Below are 21,348 nucleotides of genomic sequence, written 5' to 3'. Positions count from 1 at the left end.
TGAACGCTGCCTGAAGAAATAAAAACTGCTAGGATGGCTGAAGGCCATTTAAAAGCCAAGTGCTTTACACTGATAAGGATACCAAGTTAAAAGCTAGTGCTTTAAAAGAATTCTCTTGTACAGAGCTTGACAGTGTTGTTGTTTAGTCGTTTAGTCGTGTCCGACTCTTCGTGACCCCATGGACCAGAGCACGCCAGGCACTCCTGTCTTCCACTGCCTCCCGCAGTTTGGTCAGACTCATGTTTGTAGCTTCGAAGACACTATCCAACCATCTCGTCCTCTGTCGTCCCCTTCTTCTTGTGCCCTCCATCTTTCCCAACATCAGGGTCTTTTCCAGGGAGTCTTCTCTTCTCATGAGGTGGCCAAAGTATTGGAGCCTCAGCTTCACGATCTGTCCTTCCAGTGAGCACTCAGGGCTGATTTCCTTAAGAATGGATAGGTTTGATCTTCTTGCAGTCCATGGGACTCTCAAGAGTCTCCTCCAGCACCATAATTCAAAAGCATCAATTCTTCGACGATCAGCCTTCTTTATGGTCCAGCTCTCACTTCCATACATCACTACTGGGAAAACCATAGCTTTTACTATACGGACCTTTGTTGGCAAGGTGATGTCTCTACTTTTTAAGATGCTGTCTAGGTTGGACATTGCTTTCCTCCCAAGAAGCAGGCGTCTCTTAATTTCGTGGCTGCTGTCACCATCTGCAGTGATCATGGAGCCCAAGAAAGTAAAATCTCTCACTGCCTCCATTTCTTCTCCTTCTATTTGCCAGGAGGTGATGGGACCAGTGGCCATGATCTTCGTTTTTTTGATGTTGAGCTTCAGACCATATTTTGCGCTCTCCTCTTTTACCCTCAATAAAAGGTTCTTTAATTCCTCCTCACTTTCTGCCATCAAGGTTGTGTCATCTGCATATCTGAGGTTGTTGATATTTCTTCCAGCAATCTTAATTCCGGCTAGGGATTCATCCAGCCCAGCCTTTCGCATGATGAATTCTGCATATAAGTTAAATAACCAGGGAGACAAAATACAGCCTTGTCGTACTCCTTTCCCAATTTTGAACCAATCAGTTGTTCCATATCCAGTTCTAACTGTAGCTTCTTGTCCCACATAGAGATTTCTCAGGAGACAGATGAGGTGATCAGGCACTCCCATTTCTTTAAGAACTTGCCATAGTTTGCTGTGGTCGACACAGTCAAAGGCTTTTGCATAGTCAATGAAGCAGAAGTAGATGTCTTTCTGGAACTCTCTGGCTTTCTCCATAATCCAGCGCATGTTTGCAATTTGGTCTCTGGTTCCTCTGCCTCTTCTAAATCCAGCTTGCACTTCTGGGAGTTCTCGGTCCACATACTGCTTGAGCCTTCCTTGTAGAATTTTAAGCATAACCTTGCTAGCGTGTGAAATGAGTGCAATTGTGCGGTAGTTGGAGCATTCTTTAGCACTGCCCTTCTTTGGGATTGGGATGTAGACTGATCTTCTCCAATCCTCTGGCCACTGCTGAGTTTTCCAAACTTGCTGGCATATTGAGTGTAGCACCTTAACAGCATCATCTTTTAAAATTTTAAATAGCTCAGCTGGAATACCATCACTTCCACTGGCCTTGTTATTTGCAGTGCTTTCTAAGGCCCATTTGACTTCACTCTCCAGGATGTCTGGCTCAAGGTCAGCAACCCCACTACCTGGGGTGTACGAGGCATCCATTTCTTTCTGGTATAATTCCTCTGTGTATTCTTGCCACCTCTTCTTGATGTCTTCTGCTTCTGTTAGGTCCTTACCACTTTTGTCCTTTATTATGGCAATCTTTGAACGAAATGTTCCTTTCATATCTCCAATTTTCTTGAACAGATCTCTGGTTCTTCCCATTCTTTTGTTTTCCTCTATTTCTTTGCATTGCTCGTTTAAGAAGGCCTTCTTATCTCTCCTTGCTATTTTTTGGAAATCTGCATTCAATTTCCTGTATCTTTCTCTATCTCCCTCGCATTTTGCTTGCCTTCTCTCCCCCGCTATTTGTAAGGCCTCATTGGACAGCCACTTTGCTTTCTTGCATTTCCTTTTCATTGGGATGGTTTTCGTTGCTGCCTCCTGTATAATGTTGCGAGCCTCCATCCATAGTTCTTCAGGCACTCTGTCTAGCAAATCTAAATCCTTAAACCTGTTCCTCACTTCCACTGTGTATTCATAAGGGATTTGATTTAGATTGTATCTTACCGGCCCAGTGGTTTTTCCTACTTTCTTCAGTTTAAGCTTGAATTTTGCTATAAGAAGCTGATGATCCGAGCCACAGTCAGCTCCAGGTCTTGTTTTTGCTGACTGTATTGAGCTTCTCCATCTTTGGCTGCAGAGAATATAATCAATCTGATTTCGATGCTGCCCATCTGGTGATGTCCACGTGTAGAGTCGTCTCTTGTGTTGTTGGAAAAGTGTGTTTGTGATGACCAGCTTGTTCTCTTGACAGAACTCTATTAGCCTTTGCCCTGCTTCATTTTGCTCTCCAAGGCCAAACTTGCCCGTTGTTCCTTTTATCTCTTGATTCCCTACTTTAGCATTCCAATCCCCTATAATGAGAAGAACATCCTTCTTTGGTGTCGCTTCTATAAGGTGTTGTAAGTCTTCATAGAATTGGTCAATTTCAGTTTCTTCAGCACCAGTAGTTGGTGCATAAACTTGGATTACTGTTATGTTAAAAGGTCTGCCTTGGATTCGTATCGAGATCATTCTATCATTTTTGAGATTGCATCCCAGTACTGCTTTCGCCACTCTTTTGTTGACTATGAGGGCCACTCCATTTCTTTTCCGGGTTTCTTGCCCACAGTAGTAGATATGATGGTCATCCGAACTGAATTCGCCCATTCCTGTCCATTTTAGTTCACTGATGCCCAGGATGTCAATATTTATTCTTGCCATCTCATTTTTGACCACATCCAACTTACCCAGGTTCATGGTTCTTACATTCCAGGTTCCTATGCAATATTTTTCTTTACAGCATTGGACTTTCCTTTCACTTCACTTCCAGGCATATCCGCAACTGAACGTCCTTTCGGCTTTAGCCCAGCCGCTTCATCAGCTCTGGATCTACTTGTACTTGTCCTCCGCTCTTCCCCAGTAGCATGTTGGACGCCTTCCGACCTGAGGGGCTCATCTTCCAGCGTCATAACTTTTATATGCCTGTTGTCTTTGTCCATGGAGTTTTCTTGGCAGGGATACTGGAGTGGCTTGCCGGTTCCTCCTCCAGGTGGATCACGTTTGGTCAAAACTCTCCACTATGACCTGTTCATCTTGGGTGCCCTGCTCGGCATAGTTCATAGCTTCTCTGAGTTCTTCAAGCCCCTTCGCCACGGCAAGGCAGTGATCCATGAAGGGGGAGCTTGACAGTAGAACAATTTAGATATGGTGAGGGAAGGGCAGACGGCATCAGGAACACCCGCATCTCTGGACTACATACTAGTTCTACAGCATAAATGGCTGAATGTTGCCACCAGCATCACCTGAAATGATGACCCTCTTTATAGATTCAGTAAAGTGGATTTTTTTCCTGAACCCTGTACAGAAATAATTTGGGATCAAGCTGAAGTTCATTGAGATTCTGCAACTCTGGCAATAAGCTAGTTGCCAGGTTATGATTATGATCCATAATGAGCAGGTGTACTCTTAAAAGGTTTGTGTGCCAATTTTATTCCAGCACTGAGCTCTACTGGATATTGAAATGCAAGAATGAACAAATCTCCAGTCCTTCAAAAGTCTGAATATTTTCCAGAAGAACTGCAAGACTACCTATTCATTTTGGGATTGCTTGTAACAAACATAACGGATATAGCATTTGGGATCACCAATATATTACATTTTTACTTAGCTGAAGTTACTATCCTACGGCTAATAACTTTACTATGCAAACATAATACTTTAGAAACTCTGAACATTCGAACTATGAAATTGTCCCTTTTGTGTTGATCAGAGTATGGTCCCTTCCAACTCTACAATTCCATAGTTCTAAGTGAGACACCGAGGGGTTTGGGATGGGATTCTCTTCACACACAGCACATTATCAGAGGTACCTGCTCTCTCAGCGTTTGCAATTCCTGTCAGAAATATGTTGAGGAACCATTCCAATGAATACTGGTACATGGGATCGACATTGGCCAAGTCTGAGACACAGAAGAAGAGGATCTGGGTGCGGACAGCCACAGGCACATACTCCAGCCGGGTGATGTCAATATCCTTCTCTGTCTGTTCAGCTACCTTCACTTTGGCCTGCAGGAGATTCAAGACCGAGACAAAATGCACCATTCCATATTAAGTCAAAACAAACAGCTGACAGGCTGCAGTGGAAGTGCAGATTAGTCACCAACCTGAATCTCCCCTGCTTTTAGCTTGGATGCCTCCAACACTTTGATAAGCTCCAGATCATCAACAGGGTTCCCCTCAGAAGAGCTCAAGCGGTACAGGATCTGATCTTCTATCTCCTTCAGCTCCTGTCGCATCTTGGCATTACTGACAATCAATTGGTTCTTGGCCTCTTCCAAGTCAGGCCGCTCTTCAGCTACCACTTGGCCTAGCAGCTGATCCTCTAAGCCACTGTAAAAAGAAAAGAAGTAACCACACATATTACAATTTGAACAACAAAGGGTCATATGGAATCTTCATGTTCTATTAGAGCTTGGTTTCAGACTTTCCCCAGCTGCAAACTGCATGCCCAGCAGGGCTCAAATTCACAGTTCCATCTATCAAGATTGATGGGATGCAACCTCTAACTCAGAACTACAGGTGGGGAAAAGTAGCTGACATGATTAAAGTGGAGGACTGTTAAGCTGGCATCAACAATGAAAAGTAGAGCTGGTGTTACCTGGGGGATAGGGTGAAGTTAATCAGCGTAAGCTTGGTGGACAGCTCTGGTGTGTAGTGGGGATTAGGTAGGTTGGTGGTGATGTACATCTTGAAGTCCTCATGGTATGGAATGATTGTGTCTCCCAGCTTCAACACTGTGCTACCTTGCTGCTTATAGGTCTGTATATCAGGAAAACAAGTAAAAAGAAGAAGAAGCAACAAACAAACATCTATGCAAACAGAAGAGACACAATTCTTGTAACAGATAGTACCACAACTTTCATAGCCAACTCCAACAAATTCATGTTGTTGAGAGTGTGGCTTGGGATGGGCAAAAGTAGATGGTAATGGTGAGGCCAGAATGGATTTTTGCAGAATTTCTGGGCTAGTATTAGTCCACAACCAGAAGACAGATTTGCATGTCTCAGCATCAAAGCTGCTTCCTAGTCCCAGTTGGTCCAGCATATCAACACATATTAACAAGCATTTCTCTTTCCTTCATATTATGGATGATAACAGGGGAACAGCAGCTAATATAGGCAAAACCAGCTGTCAGGGGAAGAAGTAAGCCTTCTCCACCCAAAGCTTCTCAACTACAAATCTGCACCTTTGTAACCCCAATTCACACAGAAGATGCCAGTTCTTAAAGATGAAAGGCATTCCAACATTAGAGTAGCCCCTTCACTCAGTGCTGACAGCAGAAAAGTTGCCAGTGCCTGCTAATACTTTATCAAACAGGCACAGACAAATAAGAGGCACCTGTTTTAGGAGGACAGGTTCAAGGGCCGGATCCAGTTCTTCACCAACATTCTCCAGTAGGAACGGCTTTCCAAAACGAATGGCGTTCTCCAAGCTGCGCAGGAAGTCCCGATCACTGAGCTTAGATGTATCTAACCCATTATCTCTCTCCTGAAAAACAGAGAAGGTGCAGACAAACTCAGTCTAGGTGATAAGTGGGGGCCTGCTTGTGTGAATGTGGAACAACAAATGGAAAATTGATTAAAAGAAACATGGGGTGGGGGTGGAGAAATCTGAGTATAAGCATCCACTTTGTTAATAAATTGAACACAACGAACACCCAGACCTGCGACTCAGCTCTCCAATGTGTGAAAGCAACCAAAAGGAACGTGATAACCACTTTCACTGCTCATATTTCTTCATGATAACAGTTCAATGCCCCGTTCTGCTTTTGCTTTTTGATCACGGCTTTTCACATTGCAAAATCAATACTCAGAATTGGCAGCTGAACCTTCAAACCCATGAAGTTTGGTTTTCTGCTTTAAAATTCTTAAACCATATTTCCATCATTTCATGAAGAGCAGATTTTTTAAAAAAATAGTAATAATAAGATAATCAGAAGATTCAGATAACTAGGGTGTGTATTTTGTTTACATTTGCATTTATAGTTTGCAAACTGGGAATTTTAACAGTGAGGTGTAAACAACATGCCTTTATAGGAACAGAACTTCAATCTCAGAGATAGGATTGGGTACCAAATCCCCTGGTACCACTGAACTGGATTAATGACTTTTCAGAAGCAGAAGCCCTTACCAAGTTTTTTATCCATTTGTTGGCTTGTCCCTGGGGGTCTATGAAGAGAGTCCAGCGTTGAGAGAACTGGGTTATCATTCCATTCTCCACAGACAAGGTATCATTGGGTAGACCTGCAATCTGAATAAGAACACATCATTTTAACAGTAAACACAAATTCTGTGTACTCTGCCCCTAAACAAAACTGCACTGGCAATAACATATGTTCTGCAGCAAGGAAAATGAGTATATGTAACCTGTACAAAATATGTCAATCAAGCAAATTTTCCATAATTTAAATTTCTGCTAGCGGAGGAGAGGACAAGGTGAGGTGTGCAGTGCAACCCATTGTATAGTTATTCTGTGATTCACTTCTTCTTGAGTTTTGTCTACAATGGAATTAGGGTCCGGGAAACCAAAGCCATGTCCACATAGCTAGGATTCAGCCCCACAAGTTAAAGTTATTCAAAGCATGGGAACACATTTCAAAACAATTCAGTCAAGTGTATACTGTTAAAATTACCTGCCATGATCGGATTTTCACTGGGTCTCCAAGTGTGCCTATCAGGTTTGGTTCTTTTGTGTGTGGAACATTATACGTCTCAAGCTTACTTATCCATTCATCATAAAGTGAACTGCGGTATTGACCCTGCAAAGGAAAACTATGCATCACTGATATTAAATCAGTATTACAGTTAGCTAAATTAGGCCAACGTGCTGAAAAAGAGCATTAAGGCCCACATGCTTAGCTGTTCCAATGGATTGTCTAGCATCTTGTTCACACAGTAGCCAACAACATACCTATAGGAAGCTCACGGGACATGAGCACGACAGCACTCCCCCCACTTGTGCTCCCAGGCAACTGGTATTCAGCAGTTCATCACTGGTTGGCGCAGTGGGGTGATGCTGAAGAACCATCCTCCCAGCGCTGGTGTTGCTGCTGTTTACAGTGTGGTGATGGGACAAGGCAATGCTGAGGTTGGGGTTACTCTGGTGCTCCTGCTGGGGAGCCTGTGAAGCCCCAGCCCTGCTGCTATCCTGCCCCTGCACTGTCCTGTTAAGTGGCAGCAATGCTGGTGTCAGGAGGGCGGTTCTGCAGTGCAGCCCACTGTGCAAACCCCTTCTGTACACAACCATCGTGACTAGTAGCCACTGACTGCTTTCTCCTTCATGGATTTATCAACATCTTTTTCAAAACCACCAAAGTTGGTGGCCTTTACTGCATCACATGGTGATGCCTTTGCTCTTTCCTAAATTGTCCAACATGCAGCTTCATTGGATGACTCTGGGTTCAAGTATTAAGAGAGAAGGAGAAAAATTCTCTCTATCCACTTTCATCTACACCCTGGATAATTTTCTATACTTCTATCATGCCCTACTCCTTACTTCTATTTTTTTTCTAAACTAAACTGTTCCAGCCCCTTCCTAATTTTGGTTTCCTTTTTCTGCACCTTTTCCAGGTCTATAATAGCCTTCTTGAGATGAAGCAATGAGAACTGTACATAATAGTCCACGTGTGACTGCATATCAATTTTTATAAGGGCATTATGATATTGGAAATTTTATTTTCACTCCCTTCCCTAAATGAGCCTGAATATGGAATTCCTCTTTTTATATACCTACTGCACACTGGGGTTGGCATTGTTGCTGTGGGTTAAACCACAGAGCCTAGGGCTTGCCGATCAGAAGGTCAGCGGTTCGAATCCCCATGACGGGGTGAGCTCCTGTTTCTCAGTCCCAAAATGCAAGTAGATAAATAGATACCACTCCGGCGGGAAGGTAAACGGCGTTTCCGTGCGCTGCTCTGGTTCGCCAGAAGTGGCTTAGTCATGCTGGCCACATGACCCGGAAGCTGTACGCCGCTCCCTCAGCCAATAAAGCGAGATGAGTGCTGCAGTCCCAGAGTCGGTCATGACTGGACCTAATGGTCAGGGGTCCCTTTACCTTTACTATCTACCTTGACAAATAATTATTTCCTGGACAGTGACCGCCAATTCAGGCCCCCAATATGCATCACTTTATACTTGTTAACAATCAATTGCACTGGCTGTTTCTCTTGTGGGACAGATTTAGTAAGTAGGAGAGGATGTATTAATTACAATTATCAGTCTCCCCATGTGTTTGGGATTTAAACGTTTAGAATAATCAGCTTAGCGTTTGCACTTAGAAAGCTAGCTGGTCATAGTTTCAGATTACTATCCCTTGGTAGAAAAAATAAAAGCTAAGGAAAGGCTGCAAAACCTATTTAAATCCAGTTTTGAAGCAAGCTTGCTTCCCCCTTTATAGTTACCACACTTGGAAAAATAATCAAAACAAAAACTGTAAAGTAAGTTAAAAACTGTGCTTACTTAAAGTCTTGCACTCATTTTCAACAAACACCAGCAAAAACAATGCAGGTAAAAATACTTCTAGGTTACAAAATTCATAGTTAAATTATAAGATTCAACTATGTCTGCACATGGGGAGAACACACACAGACAACTATCTCCATCAAAAGCATGGTGCAAAAGGACAAAGAGAGAGAGAGCAACATATGTCTCATTTCTTCCTGCCACTGGAAACAGGGGAAATGACATTACACAGAGCTCTCTCTCCACCAGTTACATTCCTATGGTCTAAGACTGCCCATTTAGTAATTAATAGCTCTGTGGCCATTGGCCCCCAAACTTACTAATTAACAAGAATATACACTGTTAATGCACTCTCTCTTACAGAGTTAGCTGTCAAAAAGTTGCATTGTCCATAAACAGCGCGATTCACAGTACGGCAGTTCTATTGTCCCTTGACAGTCCGTTCCCAGGCATTAAGTGGTGGTCTTTGTTCCCTTTTCTCTCTTTTTTTGCAGGCAAAAAATACTTCCCCCTTTTCCCTCCCCTCTCCTGCAACTCAGGGAGGGAGTTCTCTTATATTGATGTTAGGATTTAAGTCCTTTTAAAGCTATTTTCAAGGTCTTGGCTTAGACAGTCTTTGCTTTGATCTGTTTACAAGAAACGGAAGGCGGACTTCCTGTTTACACCTTCCCGCTTCGGTGCCAAATTAGTACTTTTTTTCCTTATTCCCTGATCTTTAAACTTGACCTACTCACGGGTAGTTGTTTGATAGCCGAATTGTCACAGGAAAAAGATCAGTGCTCTCCGGCAACAGCTGTGCGGCTTCACTCCACGGAAGAAGCAATTGACTCTCAGCACCGCGCCAGACATCCCGTTTCGCTCTGGAGCCCGTAACCGGGCTCCTTTGCAGATTGGGGGGGGCGCTGAAGGTGCCCGCCGAGTCCCACGGTCACAGGCTTCACCCGCCTGTGGTTTCAGAAGGGTCCCTGCTTCGCCGTAGCGGCAAGACCCGATTTCCGCGGAGCTAAGTCCCTCGGAGCTAGAGGGATTCCGCCATTGCCGATGGCGCCGCCTCCGGAAGTGATGCACTGTTAGATTTTGACTGCAACTATCCCAGTTTCAACTCTTGGATGTTTGACAATTCAGCACTATGCCACTATGGTTTAGCTACAATATGGGATACAGCAAGAAATTGACCCAGAAACATATTTTCTCTTGGGGAACTTATTCTGAACCAGAACTAAATCAAGACACTGATCAGGTATTCTGGAAAATAAAATATTTTTCCTACTCACTGTAAAAGGGCCCATGTATGCTATAAAGCCAGCTGAAGCCAACACATCCCCTGCAATGTTGTTAATCATATAATCTAGGTTCTGGACTGTTTCCTGCCAGCGTATCCTTTCATCAGCCAGGCCATTAATCAACTGGAGAAAAGAAAGATTGACATTAGTTTCTTTCTCAAAGAAGCTCCACCAAACCCCAGCAGAAAATGCCACAGGAAAACTGGGACTGGGACTGCCCACCTAAGCCCAACTACTGATATATGGGAAATGAAAAAGCAGATTTGACCCCCTGCTGTAATTAAGGCCACAAAATTACTATCGATGAGGATTTGGCAAACTTACTTGGGCGGACATAATTGTCAGAAGAAATTGGTGGTTTTACTAGTATTCCCCCCCCCCCCCCGAGTTCCTGGATTGCAACTTGGAGATTGTGTCTGTCTCTTTAACAGCTCTGCTGATGTGAAACAAAAGAAAGCTGTTTCTTCACCCCCAGTTCTTTCCTTCAGCCTCTGCTCCTGTCTTTCCATCTTGCCCCAACAAGTGGTAGGTGAGGCCTGGTGAAGGGAATGGGGGAGGAGAATATACAGTTGTGGCCGTGGCCCTTACCTTGTCAGCCCGACCCAGTCTCTGCTCACACTGATCACACTTCATCTCGAGTTCCTCTTTTGTGGCCAGAGTACCTTGGTATTTGGCCTGCAGGTTGGCAATGCCATCTTCCACCTCTCGAAGACGCTCCTTGGCCTCATCCAGAATCTTTTGTGTGGCCTGGAGGTCTTCTTCAGCCTCCCTCAAGGCTTGCTGTGGAGAGAAATTTTTGTGAATGTCAAGTTCTGCCATAATTCCAAGGAAAATAACTGTGGTTAGCAGCAATGGGGGTGGGCAGAGGCTCCATTCAGTTTTAGGTGTACATGCAATAACTTTGAAGAAGCCCTGCTGTAGTTCTTACTCGTTTTGGCTCCACAGCTTTTGCCACAAAGTGATACTTATGCATGGCCCTGACCCACTGGCAGATAGATGTGCAGGCTTTGGACACTTTGGCTATGGCTGCTGGCTGAAATTCTTCACTGTCGATATATGGCTGGATCAACTTAATTACTGAATCTGCAATGTTATCCTGAAAGGGTTAAAGAAGAGATTATGAGTGCTGGGAGCATCAAGGTCTGAGACATCAGGGGAGTCAGCGGTGAGGCAGAACCAAATCCCATGGCAAAAATTCATCAGTGCAGCAGGAAAAGCATGAACTCCCAATTGTGCACTCCCTTCTCTGTTTCTAGCTTCAAGCCAAGCTTAGGCATTGCTCATTCATTCCTTCAAGATGGCTTTTATTACTGCAAGGCAATCTGTTTGGTTTGTGGGCAATACAGGTTATCATTACCTCCCCGAAAAGTGGAAGGAAAGGAAACCATTTATTTTCATCTGCTGGTTCAGGCCAAAATCAAAAGGTGAGTAGGCCAAGGAGCGTCCAGTGACTAATCACAGTCAAAAGGACAACTGAGTATTCCTCGCATCACATCCCTTAATGGGGAACATCATCACTGACATTTGCTTCATAGCCAGCTTGTGACTACAGATAGATGCATGGTCCATGTTTTACGCAACCTTAACCTGGGAATAAATCGAGCCATTTCCTCCCAAAATTGGGAAGTGCAATGAACTTGACCCCCTTTCCCCATTTCACAGCCAGGGATTGCTTGCACACCTCCCAGATCCCTGAATGTCAAATGATAGCTTTGTGTGGCTAAGAGAACTCTCCCCTGGCTAAGGGAAGCATCTGGGGCAAGCAGGCTTCACCTTGTAAAACCCTTTAGCCTGAAGGATTCTCTGCAGATATAAGGTGTTTATTCCCACCAGCAGTTTCACTGGGTGTGGCTTCTTTCAACTCCTCTGTTTAACTGAATTGTAGTTTAATTGTTACATTTAAGGTACTATAATGGGGCTGTACCTCCTAATGTGGGGTGGTTGGTCTCCAACAGGGGCTATACCTGTGAAAATTAATCTTAGGGGCAGGAGACTACTGGAGCAACAGGGTCCCCTGTGAGTAGTGGCATTTCCACCTTGCCCCTACATAAAATCATTTTTTCAGGTGCATCTTTTCAAAGCAGCCCTGATGGGCATCAATGGAGACGACTGCTTTGAAAGATTTCACTGTCACCAAATGCTTCCTTGCCAGGAAAAGCCCTTGCCGAACTTCTCCTGGCTGTGTTTTTGGGATTTGTGGCATGGGTGGGAGGATATTAAACCAGGAGTTCTTGTCTCTCTTGAGTTTTAATCTACTCCAGAGAAGAATCTGAGGATTTGCAAGGATGGCTGCTTCTCTGAAACGCACACCGTGAGACCCTGGAGCTCATATCCAGGCTTGAGCCAAAAGAAAATAAAGTGGGGAAATGGTAGATGCCTCCTCCCTCCCTCCCTCCCTGCCAAATGCATCAGATTAGGTGAGGTGGTGAGGGGAGGAAAAAGGGGCACCCTAGAAATCCCTACCCAGAGATGTAGCATATTGCATGTATTATTTCTCTGAAATATATGCCCATTAACTAATTAAATTGAGCTTTACTAGCATGAACCAAAAAGCTATGAGAGAAAAGCATTTGATTGACTAGATGGCAAGCTTAAGTCCCACAATTATGCCAGCTACACTAGTACTTGTCCATTAAACTTTAATTAGTTTAATGTTAAGTAAACGTCCAGTGCGCTTCCAACGCCATAAGTCTTATCTCAGCAGAGAATTTCGTGCAGCGGTTGAAGAAGGCAGGAGAGTCAGTACCTTTCAATGAAGAATCCTGGAGCAAGCACTTTGGAACTCAGGAAAAAACTTTATTTACAAAAGAAAAACCCTGGCGATAAAGCACACATGCTTTTATCTCCGGCATAAAGAAAACTTTACTCTAAACTTAACTCATATCAGCAAACACGCCCATGGCCACAAACTGAGTCTGCGAGTCAGGTCAAGGGGGAAAACACATGGGTGAACTGACTATTTATACAAACTAACTCACATTCCTGGATGCTTAATGACTTCCAGCTGCTCAGTGATTAGAGCAACTTGTTACCTCTTAACCCTTTAGTACCAACAGTACTTAGGCTTGCCCTTTTTCTTTTTTACTAGCCCTTGCTCCTGAGCTTTTAATAACAACTCCCTCTGTAGACTTTAACAGACGAAAAGTTTATTCCCATGCCAGGAAGTGCTTCACCTGCTGTTGCTTCCAGACCAAGCTGTTGCTAAAAGCACAGGAGAAGCCAAGACTGTTTTATTCTGGTCAGCTGAATGGGAGGAGCATGGAAGAGAGAGAATGACTGACTGACTGACTGACTGACTACTATGGTACTTACCTTATCATATTTAAACAAGCTTTCAAGAAATTTCCCTGGGTCCTGAAGAAGGACTTTGCCGGGTTCCCAATAGTCATCTAACTTGGAACCTAGTTTCTCTCCTGCCACTTTCTTGGGCTTGATACCCTTCATAATGCAGACAGCTTCAATCACCATCTTCACTCCAAGTGGAGGACGCTGCATTGCTCGCACCTAGTTGGAAACATGGGGGGAAGAAGTGGATCAGTAATTCAGTATAATGTCACATCTGCTGGATGGCATTCCTAACTATCCTGGACTTCGGTACTGAGGCATGAAATAAATCAAGATTACAATATGGTCTTTAAAAGAGCACCGCCATTCATAAAGCTGAGTGCCCTTTCTCTGATCATTGCCATTGTTTATATTACGCTATCCATGCACACAGCACTTTACAAACAAAGAAATGACAGGTCCCTGCCCCAAAGGGGCTTACTGTCTACAAACTGACACAAGGAAGACAACAAAGGAAGGGGGTAAAAGGGGCAAGAATATATAACTTCAGTGACATTTATTTAAGCTTAGTTACAATGGGGGCATGAGGACTAGCAGGGTTCTGCTAAAGGCTTCATGGAAAAGTAGGAGGGGTTTGAAGATAGGATGGCATCTTGGGGACATTTTGGGAGGCTGCAAAGAGCAAAAGACCTTTGGGCAGCAGAGGGTGGCAGAGAGGGACAAGTGAAGATTACAGGCAGGAATGAATCAGGATATATGAATGAAGAGGGGTAAGGGACCATGTGGATAACTGAATAGGTAAGAAGTCTAGGAACTTAAGGAAGTGTGTCATATGGCCAGCATTATAAGAGAGTTGAATGCTTTTTGACAATCAAGTGCTGGACTGAGGTGAGGGGAACAAAAATGAGGCAACGATGCTGAGAAAAGATTGCAGTGAGTAAGATGCAAGGTGACCAGGGCCTGAATCAGCTTTTGCCAAGATGTCAGAAAGAAAAGGACCAAGGGAAAGAGGGAGAGGATGTTGTACCTTTTTAACAGGGTAGATGGTGGTGTTATCAATGAATACTGATAGTGTGAGGGGGTTGGGACAAACGATGAGAAGTTTGGTCTTGGATGTAATGAGTTTGAGACAACAATGGAACTACCAAAAAGAAATAACCAGTGAAGTACTTGTACATGTGACATCAGATAAAAGGGGGAAATTTTAGGATAGCGAGGGAGAACTGGGTATTAGCAGCGTATAGGTGGTACTTAAAGCCACTCTACAATGTGTGTAGAGGAAGAACAGCAGAAAGGCAAGAATAGGAACCACAACACAGAAGGAAAGTAGGAGAAGAGCTTTCTTGTATGAAAATGCTGAAAGAGCAATTAGGCATGTAGGAAAAGAATTAATGGAGGGCAGAATCATGGAAACTTAGGGCAAAAGGGGAGTCAAGCAAGAGAGTGTGATCAATCTGAAAGGGAGAATAGAGGTCAAGGGGAGTGAGGACTAAATAGAGACCTTTGAATTTGGTAGGGAGGAGGTGGTCAGTGATTTTGGCAGGTACAGTTGAAGAGGTGAGAAGATTTGCAGGAGAGAAAATGGAGTACACAGCATACCCTAGTAGTCTGCAAATCGCAGCTAGATGAGAAATTGAACAAGATATTTTTTTGAGACTAGTGGAAAGGATAGAATCCAAAGTACCACTGAGTGAACATTCTGTCAGCTTAAGGATTTCTGCTTGTGCAATTGAATTTTTTCTCCTCCCTGCCATGCACCCCTTAAATCTATTCTAGGGGTTTCCCAACCCCAGGAAGCAGAATTGGAAGGGGCATGGAGTGTGTGCAAGTGCGGGGGGAGAAGGGGCAAGTTCCACTGCACAAGCAGACAGGATAGGCTTGCTGAATACTACCCAGTGGCATGTTTAAATGCAGTAGTTTTGAAGGTGTGGTTCTTATTTCTTGGGAGGAGAGATGATAGCTGCGCTGAAAATGGCTGCTTCTTCAGGTTTGAAACACCATCTACTTAGGTTCAATTTACACATGATTTACACAGCAGGTGGCAGTGTGGGACGTGGGTGGTGCTGTGGTCTAAACCACTGACCCTAGGGCTTGCTGATCAGAAGGTCGGCGGTTTGAATCCCTGCGATGGGGTGAGCTCCCGTTGCTCGGTCCCTGCTCCTGCTAGCCTAGCAGTTTGAAAGCACGTCAAAGTGCAAGTAGATAAATAGGTACCGCTCCGGCGGGAAGGTAAACGGCGTTTCCATGCACTGCTCTGGTTCGCCAGAAGCGGCTTAGTCATGCTGGCCACACAACCTGGAAGCTGTCTGCGGACAAATGCCAGCTTCCTCGGCCAGTAAAGTGAGATGAGTGTCACAACCCCAGAGTCGTCTGCGACTGGACTGAACTGCCAGGGGTCCCTTTACCTCTACCCATGCCTGGTGGCATGAGGAAAAAGGAAGACTGGGTTCATAAACCTTTCATAGTGTAGAAAAGAGAATTTCAGGACATGAAGAGCAGTAAGTGTCCAAATCCTAGGGTGGCCAGTTGAAAAAGACAAAGCTCCCAAACCTTTAATAGCTATGGAAAAGAGGGATGTTAGCAGCTGCAGCACATAATATAAGCAACACCAGCTGAAAGTCCTCCTTCTACTTAACTATTAAAGGGGCCCAGTCTTCTTTTTCAGCAGGTAACCCTTTCAAATGCTCTCTTCTGCATATCCATTAAGGATGCAGGGCCCTGACCTTCTTAGTTGAGCTCAAGTATGAGGAACCTTTGGCTGTTCAGATGATGCTGAACTACAGCTCCCATCAGCCCCAGCAAGCATGGCCAATGGTTTCTCACATCTGGTCTAGATCACTTAGAGTTGCCTAATTTATGGCACAATCTTAACCATGTCTACTCAGAAGTAAGCCCTGTTGAATTCCATGGGGCTTACTCCCAGGTAATTGAGGTCAGGACAGTGAGCCTTAGTCACTCAAAGCTTTATGAGTGAACAATATTGTGCTTGGCATTATATGAAAACTGTCCCTGTTGTCAGATCTTTGAAGATGGTTTCATGTTTGCAAGTTGTCACTCAATGTCAGAACCACACTGAATGAGAAAAGAACATTTGTGCTTGAACTTTCCCCGGTTTAGATTATTGTCATACTACCTCTGTGTCAATGTATGCATGTATGTGTACTTGGAAGCTCCACTAAATTTACTTTCGGGTAAGTGTGCATTCAATTATGGATAAAACCACCTGATGCAAATAATGGCTGAAGTGTCCCAGTGTTTGCCATCAGATGCCTAGGTAGGTATGCATGCAAGAGAAGAATCTCAAGAATGTCTTTTTGGAATGCAATGGGATGAGCTCCCCTATTATGTATCAGTAGGGCTACAGGCTGGGAAAGTACTGAGCATACTAGAGCTGATGGGCTTTCATTGCATTGCCACCCGTGAGCAGAAATTGTACAGACAGGATGGCAGTGATGATCAATACAAAAGGCAGCTGCTGGATATAGGAGTACAATACTGGATAGAAACTAATCGTACCAATTTGTCAATTGGCTTCCAATATAGCTTTAACACAGCAGTTTGCAATTAGGACAATTAGCAGCCACTAATACTTGATCTTTGTGCTGTGAAAAGTTCCCCCTGCTGGTTTCTGCAGAAATAGGTGTAAGAGAACTCCAGGCTACAGTTTGCTTCCAGGGTTACAGGGGTAAGTTACAAAGAGTGACTAAAAAAAGACTACATGCATTGTTGTTTTGCTACTGCACCAGTGGGGTTTTGATCACAGAATTGCTGAGTTGGAAAGGACCCCGAGGGTCATTTAGTCCAACATCCTGCAATGATGTTGATGCAAATAAAAATGCAAAGTGACTCACTTGGCTCACAGGATTGCTCCAGGGTGGTTGTGGTCTGTGAGTGAAGAAGCTGGGGGATAGTATCCAAAGGGCAGAACAAGTATTTATGCAGGGCCCTGAAACTTTTCCCTGACCATGAGCAATCCTGCTTGATCATCCTTTATACTGTAAGATTTAACCAATTATTATCTGCATGCTTTCAAGTTGAAAGCTATTTTAACATCCAAATGCATGTAGAAAGTTAACACTAAAATTCTCAAGGTGTGGAATTCAGATAACCGATACTAGGGGTGTGCATGAGCTCTGTACTTCCCAAATTAATGAGGCAAATAGGGGTGATTTGGGTAAGGTTTTCACATGCTTGAATCAGACTGACTGGAGACTCCTTAAAGTCCCAAGTTCCTCTGTAGAATTGAGTGCCCCCCATGCTGCTTTTCAAAATGAGTGCTGCATTCTTTCCCAGGGGAAAGATTCTGTATCCCCCAACGATCTCTCTGTGAGTTGGAAGGAGAAGCCTGTCTACTTGCTTGCGTGGGTTCTTTGCTGGGTAACAGGCTCTTGTACAACCCCCCCCCCACCCCCGGAATGTATCTGCATACAATTTGGCAGTCTTAATCAACCCTAGTAGGGCTCCTATATCTGCAAATTTCATCAAATTCTGTGAAATGAGAAAAAATTATAGCCACGTTTAGATTTTCCATTACTGAATGTAGGAAAAGCAGAGCTTTGTTTTTAGTAGAATGAATTTGATCCCCCCCCAAAATGAGTCAAGCTGGAAAGATGGAGTGACTCCAAAAAAGACTGGGCTGCTTCCCAAAGCGGAAGATACAAGTCAAAATCTTATGGTTGGTGCACACCTCTATTAAACGTCTTACTTGTGCAATGATAGCATAGGTAGGCACAAGGGAGACCTCCCTGCATTTTAATAAGCAAATTGCATCTGCTCCCTCCAGGGTTCGAAGAACCAGAACATGCTCTCACGGAGACGCTCCAGAGTTTTCCTCCTGGATACAGTTGACAGAGGAAGTGAGTTTGTGGAGACCCTGAAATTTGTTTATCCCAAGGCAGATGATCTTCAGGAGAAAGACTTTGACTGGCTCTTTGATTGTCCTGAGACAGAACAGTTTCTTGAGTCTTTCTGCAACATAGTGGGGGAGGAGAATGTATCCAGTTCTACAGAACTGGAGGCCTATGAGAAACTGGTCATTTCCGGGAAGCCTGTTCTGGAAGGTGAAGCACTGGAACAGGTGTTGAAGACCTGCCGCCAAGCCTCTCAGCTCAGGTGTGCTATGCAGGAGAATGACACCTTGCCTCTCGAGACACTTGAACAAGAGGTGCAGATGCTGAAGAGCCAATGCGCCTGTTGGGTAATGCGGCGCACCAAGCTCCAAATTCGTCTAGCCAGCTTGAAGCGGGAGCTCTGTCATTCAGCTGAGAAGAAAGAGAAAGCAAGCCGGGAGCTGAAGAAGGCACACCTGCGGCTAGAGCCAGAGAACTTTCAGAGCAATGATGCTCTCAGCCAAGCCTGTAAGAAAGTAAAGGAGCTGATGCAATGGCACAGGAAGCCTGCAAGCAAGCAGCAGGAAGCCTCAATGGCAGCAGCGGACCTGGAACGTTGCCTTGAATTGGAAGAAAAAGTCTCAAAGGCTTTATTGGGATTCTCACCAAAGGTCTTGCCAGATGTTGTCAGTGATGTGGAAGCTGATCAAACAGTTCTGGTGAAAAGGGGGCAGGGAGACTCTTGGGGAAAACTGGATACAGGGTCTATGGAAAGACGAGCTCAGAAAGTGCTGCTAGATAGTAAGAGTACAATCTGCAATGATGATTCTGAAGGTCACAAAACGACATATGACATGCTGAAAAGCCAAGTTCTCCCCAAGGGGCAGCTGGGCAATAAGAACGAGCCAGAGTTTACTTGTAAAGCTTTGCTGCAAGAAACGGACCGAATGGAAAGTGAGAGCTTCAGAACCGTTCAGGATGGTTGTCAAGGAGGGTTGAAGATGCGGGGAGAAGCTGCTGAAATGGAGCATGCCAAAGATGACAAGCTGAGCAGCTATCAGGAAGAACTGGAGCGCATGGCGTTGGCTTACATGTGCAGTCAGGGAAAGGCACTTGTGACCTCTGCAAACATTAAAGGAATTTCATATACCTTGAAATGGGCAGGAAAGGCCCTCAAGGCTGCTAAAGAGAACAAGGTAGGTCACTAGCTTCCTGGCTTAAACAAACAGGGTTTAGTAAATGACAGTAAGCACCTGTAATACAATAGTCTCTGCAACACAGAAATGCATTGAGAGAGAGAGATACGAATAATAAAAGAGTGAGACTCTAATTCACCTGTTGCACTTGGTGAATGGGTTTGAACCACTAGACATTTTTCACCTGTAGTGAATGCACTCTTTTTGTCACGCAAGCCCCTGCTTGGCTCTGCATTCATCAGAGCTGGTGTTTGATTCTGTCCACCTCTGACTGTATCCATCCACCAAGAGCCAACCCGTGTACATTAAAATTTTGTGGAAATAGAGGACATTCCTGAAGGCTGAAACTGGCAGGTTTGGGATAAGGGACATGCTTCTGGCGAAGAGGAAACAAATGAGTGGTGGTGGTGGTGAAAGCAGTTTCTCTAGAGCAACAAAGAAATCCCTTGCTGGGGATGAATGAAAATAAAAGAAACATTAGGAAGTGGGGCAGGGAAGGAGAGAAAAGTAAAAGCAACATGCAGTTTTTCACTTAAAGTCTGTATCCAACATGTTCTCAACCATGAAGTAAAAAAACTAATAGATTGGGGTGACAGCAAAAATCCCCTTGCAATGTTCATATTTAAGTGACATCTTATTTATATGTAAGCTGTATATTATGTATTAACTATGCTGCAAACACAGACAAAAATAATACTTTTGCCCCATGTTTTGAGTAAATTTTTATCTCCCACTTTATGGACTCTTGACTGCTAAGCTTTATAAAGAAAGCTGATATAATCATTGGATATCAGAAAATCAGAACTTAACAGGTCCTCTGGACCAATCTAGTCCTAAGCTATTTGTATTGTGTTCTGCATTATTCTCAGTTTTCTGAGTTACTGGGTTAGGAGAATACTTGCCAACAAAACTGGTGGTTTTTCTTGCAAAGTTCGTAGAGGCCTTCAAGAACTGCAGGGGAATGTGAAATTTAATGTCCTTCTCCAAATCTGAGGAGCTGAAGGACCCCTTTAACGATCCTCCTCCAGCCTCAGCAGTTTTTTGTCTTTTTGTTTCTGTACTATTCGGTCACTCGATGTTTTAAATCTTCTGCTGCTTCTGTTATCTCTTTTTTTCCTTTTTTTCTTTTTTTCCTCCCTTTAAGTATTTGCCTAGGACGATATCTACCTTTACCTTCCCACCCCCATTTTATGTTGTTATTTCTATGTATATCATGCTATGGCCACACGGCTAATGCAATAAAATCTAAATAAATGTCCTTCTCTTCTACAGGTGGAGGAAGAGAAAGGAGAACTGTATCTTCGTAGAGCCACTTTCCAGGAGCAGTTGTGTATCCTCCAAAGGGAGGTTAGACAGGCAAAAACCAAAAAACTTGTCCCTTTGCTCCAGACCAGTGCCAGCCTCCTTCGCTTGCCTGTAGTATGTGGAGAACTCACTTTGGAAACCAGGAGACTTGGTCATCTTGTATCGATGCAAGAACAAGCTGCTGACCAAATGATGGTCCAGTGGAGCCATTTGGAGCTGCTGTGGCTCTTGCTGATGCATGAGCAGAAGAATCTGCAACAGATGAAGACCCAACTGGAGGGGATGGTGGCTACCTCGAATGAATCACATGCTAAATTACAGGAATGGCAAGCCTGCTTTGAGGATTCAAGATTCTCCATTAAGCAATGCCCGCGGACTCTGATAGACCCCAGTGATCTCACCATGTTAAGGTAAAGATCAGAAGAGCTATGGCAGGGGAAAGGTATCAAATGGCTGCAAGTGTTAGAAACAAGGAAATACTTCCTTAGGGTAGAAATGGGGCTCGTTAGAAAACAAAAATAAGCTGGTATGCGACTAAAATGAAGCATAACCTATTGAAGATAAAATACGCTAGGACCTTCTCGCCCATTTCTTTTATGCAGCACACTTGAATGAATGTTGGAAAAGAGCCATAGTCATTAATGCAGGACATTTAAACCACTTTGAGATGAATTGACAGATAAACTCCTAATTGTTAATTCAGCTAAACAAGCATCAAGTCTAACTCGGGTTGAGTCTTTCAAATACTCA

General features: G+C 44.0%; 2 protein-coding genes across 6 annotated transcripts in view; one reads left to right on the top strand and one right to left on the bottom strand.

The window, feature by feature from the left end:
* DNAH1 (dynein axonemal heavy chain 1) overlaps positions 1–21,348 on the bottom strand; it is a 173,835-nt gene that overhangs the window by 58,062 nt on the left and 94,425 nt on the right. For all 5 annotated transcript variants that reach the window (XR_014545436.1, XM_083603182.1, XM_083603179.1 and 2 more), the window contains 10 exons: positions 13,296–13,487; positions 10,912–11,079; positions 10,572–10,763; positions 9,975–10,106; positions 6,873–6,998; positions 6,371–6,490; positions 5,579–5,728; positions 4,839–4,999; positions 4,345–4,570; positions 4,051–4,246 (listed from right to left, as the gene is read on the bottom strand). Coding sequence is in view for 4 of the 5 variants with exons in the window: in XM_083603182.1 (XP_083459308.1) it covers positions 4,051–4,246; positions 4,345–4,570; positions 4,839–4,999; positions 5,579–5,728; positions 6,371–6,490; positions 6,873–6,998; positions 9,975–10,106; positions 10,572–10,763; positions 10,912–11,079; positions 13,296–13,487 (1,663 nt within the window). In the remaining variant the exon portion in view is untranslated. The remainder of the gene's footprint in view (positions 1–4,050; positions 4,247–4,344; positions 4,571–4,838; positions 5,000–5,578; positions 5,729–6,370; positions 6,491–6,872; positions 6,999–9,974; positions 10,107–10,571; positions 10,764–10,911; positions 11,080–13,295; positions 13,488–21,348) is intronic.
* LOC310758135 (HAUS augmin-like complex subunit 3) overlaps positions 17,980–21,348 on the top strand; it is a 4,588-nt gene continuing 1,219 nt past the window's right edge. Inside the window, exons 1-2 of the mRNA XM_083604068.1 lie at positions 17,980–19,293; positions 20,566–21,008. Coding sequence (XP_083460194.1) covers positions 18,070–19,293; positions 20,566–21,008 — 1,667 coding nt within the window. The 5' untranslated portion in view covers positions 17,980–18,069. The remainder of the gene's footprint in view (positions 19,294–20,565; positions 21,009–21,348) is intronic.

This window comes from Podarcis filfolensis, assembly GCF_964270895.1.
Source record: "Podarcis filfolensis genome assembly, chromosome: 2".
NCBI lineage: Eukaryota > Metazoa > Chordata > Lepidosauria > Squamata > Lacertidae > Podarcis > Podarcis filfolensis.
Note: the sequence above shows the minus strand (reverse complement) of the source record. Positions and strands in the feature narration are given on the sequence as shown.